The 7,839-nt window shown below is 49.7% G+C and overlaps 1 protein-coding gene across 1 annotated transcript in view; it reads right to left on the reverse strand.

Moving 5' to 3' along the window:
* The window catches only part of MGAT4B (mannosyl (alpha-1,3-)-glycoprotein beta-1,4-N-acetylglucosaminyltransferase, isozyme B), a 15,463-nt gene extending 9,084 nt beyond the window's left edge, over positions 1-6,379 (reverse strand). The window contains exons 1-5 of the mRNA XM_009892624.1: positions 6,376-6,379; positions 6,067-6,246; positions 5,230-5,370; positions 4,255-4,388; positions 1,618-1,664 (exon numbers count right to left, since the gene is read on the reverse strand). Coding sequence (XP_009890926.1) covers positions 1,618-1,664; positions 4,255-4,388; positions 5,230-5,370; positions 6,067-6,246; positions 6,376-6,379 — 506 coding nt within the window. The remainder of the gene's footprint in view (positions 1-1,617; positions 1,665-4,254; positions 4,389-5,229; positions 5,371-6,066; positions 6,247-6,375) is intronic.
* Positions 6,380-7,839: the final 1,460 nt, after the last annotated feature.

Genomic DNA, 7,839 nt, shown 5'->3' on the forward strand with positions numbered 1-7,839 from the left:
AATTCTACCTAGTTCTCTTACACTGATAAAAATCAGCATCTATTTTCCCTATAATGAGGTTAAGAACCCTTTAAAAAGTCAAACTCAAACAGAAAAAAATGTCACCCATCTGAAAAATATGTACCTACAACAGCCTTGCAAGCAATACCCAGAGATTGCTGTAACTGTGAGAGATAAGCGGGAAAACCAGTTATTTTTATACTGCCTTTTTGAGAACATTTGGTGCAAGGCTGATTTCCTTTGTTTGTGCAGAGCCTGGAGGACAGGAGATGGGGCAGAGGGAGACAAAGCAGCGAGATTGCCAAAAACTTCTCTTCTTTTTCCCTTCCCTATTCCCTTCTTGGGACCGGCAAGATTTTCAGCTAACATTTTCAAACCTTCCCTTCTTCGGGCAGGAGTGGAAAAGAAGCTTCTCACTGAGCTGACAAAACCTGCACTGAAGCAGCAACAGCCTTCTCCCTCCTGCGGTACGAGCTCCGCCTGCCCTGGCCCCACACTACCTCAATTCAATTTGGAAGAAAAATAATTTCAGTGAATCAGGGAGGGGCAAGAGGCACCGGAGAGGGGGACGGCGAGAAATCACATCATTAAGTCAATTAAAGTTTCAGGCCTTCTACGCAGAAGCACTCTCTGCAGCAGCGCCCAGTAATTTCATCAGGATCCATCGGACAATCAGTCCATTATCCCCCGATAAGTGCGTCCTCCTGCCAGCAGGCAGAAGGAGGGGAGCTCTGCCAGCTCCTGCACAGCAAGATGGAGGGCTCTGTTTCAGTTCTTCTGCAAGTGCCCGGGAACACAACCCTCCCCGCGCGTCCCAGCCCCTCTCCCATCATTGGCTCGGGGACGCGGGGCGCCCGGAGGATGTGCTGCCCTTTTGCATCTCCTTCTTATGGCGACTGCGATCCTTTGGAAACACGCAGTCGCAGGAGCTGGACGGGAGTCACAGCCTCTTCTCTCACCACCTTTTCCTTTTGCCTCCGAGCTCTGATGCTGTTAACGCCTGGACCGGCTCACGGTTAATAATCCGTCACCGGCTTCTGCCTAAACAGCCACAAACGAAGCTGCAAGAGCCACTGAGATGTCGGGTCATAAACAGCAGCCAGCACGAGAGACAAACGTAACTAGCGCCTAGAACAAGGGAAAAACAAACAGACTGGAGCGGGATGAAAAATGGATCACGGATTTTAAAGCAAAATAAGGCAGGAGCATTTGAGTGTGCTTACCACCCTGCCCAGCTGCTCTGACTCTGCAGAGCAGGTAGAGGGCTGCACTAGACACGGAAACAATTGCCAGGATCACTGGAAATCTGAATAATCCATCTTCTCTCAATGCCACAGGACAGAAAGAGCAAAATGAAACGGCATGATCTCGTGTGTTAAATACTGCAAGCACAAAGCAGCCTAATGGAAGCTACATATGGGATGCATTTTAGGACAAGCAGAAAGTGGAAGCGGCAATAGCAAAGACAGCCCGGAGTTTAAGAACAGAAAAAGAAGAGAAACAAAAAAAAAATACAAAAGGGAAGCAGAAGAGCATGTATTTTCTCCTTAATGAAGCCGTTCCCTGGCCTTGCTAAAGGCACAGACCGTACCGCTGTAGTCATTTGGAAGGGCTTACAGGTTTCTGATATTTTCTGCGACTCCGGCTGTGTACTGTGGATCCGTCTGAAAACAAACGATAAGCAGTGTTAGGTCCTTCAGCCTCAGCCTGTGCCCCCTGTGGCTCAGAAATCACCTTCAGCACACCCCAGGGTAGTGTCAGCACCTCCATACCATCTTCATGTCTCCTTTTATCCAGTTTAACCACCCTACCCGTGCTGACAGATTCCTCGGAGCCCTGCTTTATGGCCAGTGTTAACCAAAAGCATCACACACCAAAAACCACCCCAAAGGACTCAAGACGCTGCACATCTTCCCCACGTGCTCTCCTGGCACTTCTGCCCTGCCAGCACCAAGCATTTGCACAAAGTGTTAACTTCTGGGCTATTTTGGTTTTTTTTTTCTCTATACATGCTGGCTTTCATCCACGCGAATACTCTCAGCAGAAAAGGACCTCTATCCCCTCTGTGAGAAAGGGGTCTATTTATAAGCGTGCATTTTTCATTTCAGGTTCGTTTCGACGCTTTTCTTCCTAAAACAACAGTTTGTTCCCACAGTCAACCTGGGAAACTGAAACAGTTGGGAGGCGAAGGTCAGCAGCGCCGCTATCCGCTGGCGGGATAAGTGCAAACAGGGACAGGGACCGGACAGAAACCATCTGCACAGTGACCAGGAAAAAAAAATCCAAGAACAAAGGGCAGGAGACCCAGGAGCAAAAACTGTGCCTGTTTCCTGGTGGCGGCATTGTTTAGGGAGGTTGTAGGGATCACGGGACCGCGTGTCCCGGGCGGATCTGCAGACGCAGCATTGCAGAAGGCGGGACCGGCTGTCGCTGCGCTCGGCGCCAGGCGGAGGTGAGAAGTGAGACGCCGGGGATGTATGTCACAAGCTGAGCCCGGCGCTTCCACACTGGAACGGTGACAAGGGAGGGTTTTCTCGAGAGGAAAAAGGTCCCTTTCCCAACCAGGGCTCAGGCTCCCAGTGCTGGACTGATTTCTTACCCCGGCGCTGCCAAGAAAACAGCAATGGGAAAAACAAAGGCAGGAAAGATGCTCCTGGCTTTGGGAGCAAATGCAGAGCTCTGCTCCAAGCGCCTGGCTGCCACCGAAACAGCAGGCTGGTGACAGCCAAGCTGGCCAGCCCTCCCCGGGGCTCCCCTCTGCCAGCCGAGGAGCCCCCGGCTCCCCCAGGCAGCCCCAGCCACTGTGGATGACACTCGCAGTCGTTAGCGGTGGCACTCGGAAATGAGAAGTCCCCATCCCAAAAAGGACATTCAGTTGCTCCTGAGTTGTCTTGAGTCTCCAAATTACCCAGTGTCTGCTCCAGGTTCATATGACCTCTTCACTATTTACTCTTTATCCCCTCTCTGAAGAGTCCTAACGAGCAACGCTGAGTGCCGGTACATTCAGAAACACTTTGGGAAGAGGCAGAGGAGGCACAGCGGTGGTTGACACTCGCACGGGAGGAGGACGTTGTGTAGCTACAAGGGCAAGCTTAGCGAGAGAGGACAGTGACGGTGGTGGTGATCTGCAACAACTACCATTGCTGTTACGGGGCTACGGCACGTGTGCTCCTGCACTTCACGGCATCAGAATTAATTTCTCTGTTGCTCGCTTCTGTTACCACAGGTACACATGGCAAGTCAGGTGCCGCTATCACAGCGTGCACCCTATTTTCAAGTCCACTTAAAAAATATATATATTACTGCAGTCCTAAACAGAAGATTTTTCGGTCAAGTTACTTAAAAACTCTCATGCTTTAATTCAGTCATTGTGAAAACAGCCACCAAACCTGTCCTGGCTCAAAGGGAAACAACGGCCAGGACCAAATCTTGTCTGGGCACTTTGGGCTACATCCATCTGTGCACACCTTCTCCTTGTACAAAATACCAGCCAGAGACCCAAAAGTCAAATGCTATGCAAAATGTCAAATGATGGCTGAACAGGCAGCAAACGCAGACATTTATCTTTGTTCCGCTCCCAGTAACATGCCACTGAGGTTTATCTTTCTCACCAGATTTCTGGAAATTAAGACAAATGCACTTCAAGCTCAAGAAAATAATCCTGAGGGGAAAGCCATGGAGAAAAATAACCATCTAAACCCATAGATAAAAGCAGCTCTTGCGGATTAATGTATCGAGGCTTTTTAGCCCCTGGATTCAGCAACTGATTCTGGGCTCCAGACACCAGTACGAAGAGGCATCATATCAGGCTCAGCCCCAAATCAGCAGGCTCTTGGGTTTGGAGAGGGGGTTAGAGCTGTCTTAAAGGTATGTGGAGAAATGAAGCTGGTTCAGGAGCGGGTCTGAGAGCTCCCCCAGACGTGTCCACCGGACTGCTCCAGCACATTTTGGGAACAACCACCCAAACACCCTACAAGAGCCATCGCGATTTAGACCAGAAAGATTATCACACCTGCTGCACTGGCGGCCACCAATGTTTGCCTGCTCGCGTCCTGACCCTCTCTGGCCCAATCGGTGTTTCGTTTTGGGCAGGATGCATCTAATGATCCCAGTTGGACAGCAGCCCAAGGCTGGGCTTTTCTGCCCCGGCAAGCGGCAGAGCTGGCCTCCAGGTGGGCAACCGTCCTGTTGGGCACCGGTTGGCAGACAGCGGGGGCCAGGGAAACGGGATGAACAGGCAAAGCTCTGTCTTACCTCAGCGATGAGGACGACGATGACAGAGTCCTCCTTCTCCTGCTGAGTGAGCTCTGAGATGAGGGAGTTGAGGGTGTCGGTGAGGTAGGAATGCACCTCCCGCTTCACGCTGGGGATTCCCATCACCACAGACACTGCCCAGGGCCAAGGAGAGATTTTAGAGAGGGGGGGTGTGCTGGGACAAGACACACTGCTTCGCTCCCATGATCGCTTCATGGTTCACCTGCTCGGTACTATGCTCCGTCATTAAAACCCAGCAGTGATCAGCAGGTTGGCAGGTTCTTAGGCTACGTAGAGTTCCCATACTCCTGTCCCCCAGCCCAGTACCGACCAGCAGCACCCCAGTGCGTCAGGCTGGCAGGGCACCTGTGGCAGTCAGATAGACTCCTCCTTTTCTCCCCGAAAGACTGATGACTAAGGAAACACCCAAACTCCCTCCCACTCCTAGGGGCATTTTCAGCCTGTGAATGTCAACTTCAAGACCACCCTTGTTCTCCAAACCCCTCTCATGGCCAGAAGCACCTCAGTTTGGGAGGGGTAAGTCAGATCTTTGGCTTTAGGTTGGGATTTGGGAGCAGGGGGGAATCATCTAGTACCTAAAGTCCTACTCCAGATGGGATTTGTCGCCTAAGACTGGCTCGAGTCTCCATGAAGCACCCTACAAACTGTGCTTTCATCTGACCAGCTTCCAGGCAAATTCTAGAGCACTCTGGAGATGAAAAGCAGCAAAAAACGTCTGGCAGAAGCATCGAGAACATTTTAGTGTCAGTCATGAGCACAGACAGCACTCCCCAATAGACTCGCAGATGTGACATGGCTTACCCACCCCGTGTGCCACCATACCAAGAAGCTTGCATGATGCATGCAGCCGTTCCTCCAGTCCTGCTCATGTACCACAGCCAGGCCCGGAGGAAAGGGGAGGGACAGGCACCAAGGTGAGGAAGGGCACCAGAAGCAGCACTAATTCCCATTTACCTCCAGTGCGCCCCTGTCCCACATGCACGGCTGGCTGCAGACTGTTCTCCTTTGACAGCAAATGTGGCAAATGATGGAAGATGGTGGGAAGGTGCAGCACATTCTTGTTGGTGATATTCCACAGTTTTAACTTGGTTTCGTCTTAAAAAGGAAAAGGGAATCAATTGCGAGGCACGGTAGGTAGGAAGAGACTGCAAGGCGAAAAGCCTTTTTAGAGCAGCCTGGCCACCCGAGACTACTGCTGGGTTATAAAAAATCAGGCCAACCTTTAACATGCTCCCACAAACCCAATTAAAGTCCAGCAGGAGCCATGAGGGCCTTAAAGAAGTCCCAAAATATTTGGGAAGGAGTGGGGAGAATGAAGATCAAATGAAGGTCAAATTGGATCTTTCTGCAGAGATCCAATTTTCTTCAACTGAGCAACTTAAAAAAAAAAACAACAAACGAACAAATAAATTGGCAAGGGGTGCTCAGCCAACCTAACTCCTTCCTCCCTCCTGTCTTTGGATACCCGTTTTCCATACGGATTCAATACAGCTATAGGAAACGGCATACACGAGTTGCAAGAAAAAAACCCCAACTTGTAAGCAAGCAAATCGGCAAATATCCTCGGCAGAGGCAAATCTCAATGTTTAATGATGCATATGCACCTGTAATTAAACAGGAGTTCAAGAGTTCCCAAGTCCCTCTGGACTCCACAATGTGCTCGTGCCGGGGGAGAGAAGAGCACGTCCTGTCCGCAGCCCTGCACGCATGCACACGCACGCACACCTCTCTACCTCCTCATCAAAACAGCTTCACAACAGCCCGAGATCCTCAACTTCTCTGTTTATTCACCAGATAAGCTGCTCCAGGTCCGGTTTATATCCCGCAGGGCTTGCTTCTCTGAGATCGCTCTCTTGATCTCCTCCAGGACCAGGTTGAGCTCCTTCGAGCGCTTCAGGCTCTCCTGCTCAGCTGCGTGCAGTCGGTCCCGGAGGGCGAGAAACTCCCGCTGGTAGATGTCCACAACGTCACCTGCGGATGGAAAAGAGAGAGAAGCTTTCTCCTCTGTGCTCTGAAGGGTTTCGATGCTCATCACTCACACCTCCCCGACCTCCACAGTCCTTACAACATGGATTCAGGGAGCTGTGGTACAGCACGCACCCATCGGTGAGAGGGTTCCCAGTTTAAGTTGCAGAACTACAATTAAAAAGCTGCCCCCATTTTTCTCTTTAGGTTGGGTTTCCAGGTCATAGAGAAATATGACCTGGTTCTCTGTGATGAAAGCACACAGAAAACAAGTTGCATGGTAGTTCTTCTTCACTATATACTTGGAAAAGTGGAGTCAGCTGCTGGCATTAATTTTATGAGCAATATTCTGCACCTCTCTGTAACTCCAGTAGTTTGGGTGTGTGAGATGGCGACCGCTGGAGTGAGCAGCAAGGAAACAAAGTCAAGTGAAAAAGAACTTAAAGCACTGGTAGCGATGGCCTGTTAAAGCCATGACAAACCCAAGGAATATCAGTATTTTTAACCGCCTCGCTCTTTGCTTTGGTTTCCTTATGGCATACAAAGGAAAGAGTTTTAAGAGCACACATCAAAGGGCGTTCAGGTGGGTAATTTGGGAGAACCCCTGGACAGCATCTTGAAGGCCTTCTCCAGATGGGACAGGGCATCTCCTGGATGACCCCCACGTGATGGAAAGTGAGATGCTGGCAAGGTGGATGCTGCTCTGCAGTCAGATGAGGGCGGGCACAAGCAGCTGCAGAAGAGAGTCCCAAATTTTAACGGCCAAAGGGATTGTGGGAATCTAACCTCTCCAAAACACAGCAGGATAAAGAATATCACATGGCAATAGCTGCCTGGATGCTTATATAAATGCGTGTTTGGATATGGACCTTAAGGATGCACTATAAATGTAATATATAAATAAGAAACTTTTGCTGGGTAATAAAGCTTTGTATTTTGAAACAACATCTTATCACCATGCCCTTTTTAAGCGATAAAACTATCAAGAGCCTTCAGCTGGAACTAACTATACAATGGCTGGGAGTGGAATCAGTTAGCCATTAAGGAACTTTCCCGGGCCATTTTTTACCCCATTATTTTATATCCACTTTCACCTGTGGTCACTTGTGTTTTCAGTAAGGCTGTAACTGACAGGACTACACCCAAAACAGATTTATCCCCTGAATAGTAGACCCTTAGCCCAAACACAACCAGGAGAGCTAATGACCAAAAATACTGCACTGGAACGTCCCAACACAGGGCTAAATATAAATCAGAGCCATTGAAAAAAGATACACTGACTGCATCGACAACTTCTATTTTGGGGTCCATAAAGAAAAAGGAGTTTTGAAGATCAGACATACCCAGCTCCAAAGCATAGAGTTTCCAAGACAACAGTGCTTCCCAACCCAGCTCCCAGTAATGCTTTTCCCTAGGAAAAGTTTCCCCCGTGAGATCTCGTTCCCCAAAAAATCCTTCTTAAAGACCCGCTGCTTCAACACAAGGGACCCCCTGGAAGGCAGCCTGCCTCCTATTAACCTTTCAGCATTATTTTCAAAGCCAGTGGCACATGGGGAGGGAGCAGAGGAAGTTAACACCCATTTGATTACTCCGTCCATC

Source organism: Charadrius vociferus, unplaced genomic scaffold, assembly GCF_000708025.1.
Source record: "Charadrius vociferus isolate BGI_N301 unplaced genomic scaffold, ASM70802v2 scaffold529, whole genome shotgun sequence".
Classification (NCBI taxonomy): domain Eukaryota; kingdom Metazoa; phylum Chordata; class Aves; order Charadriiformes; family Charadriidae; genus Charadrius; species Charadrius vociferus.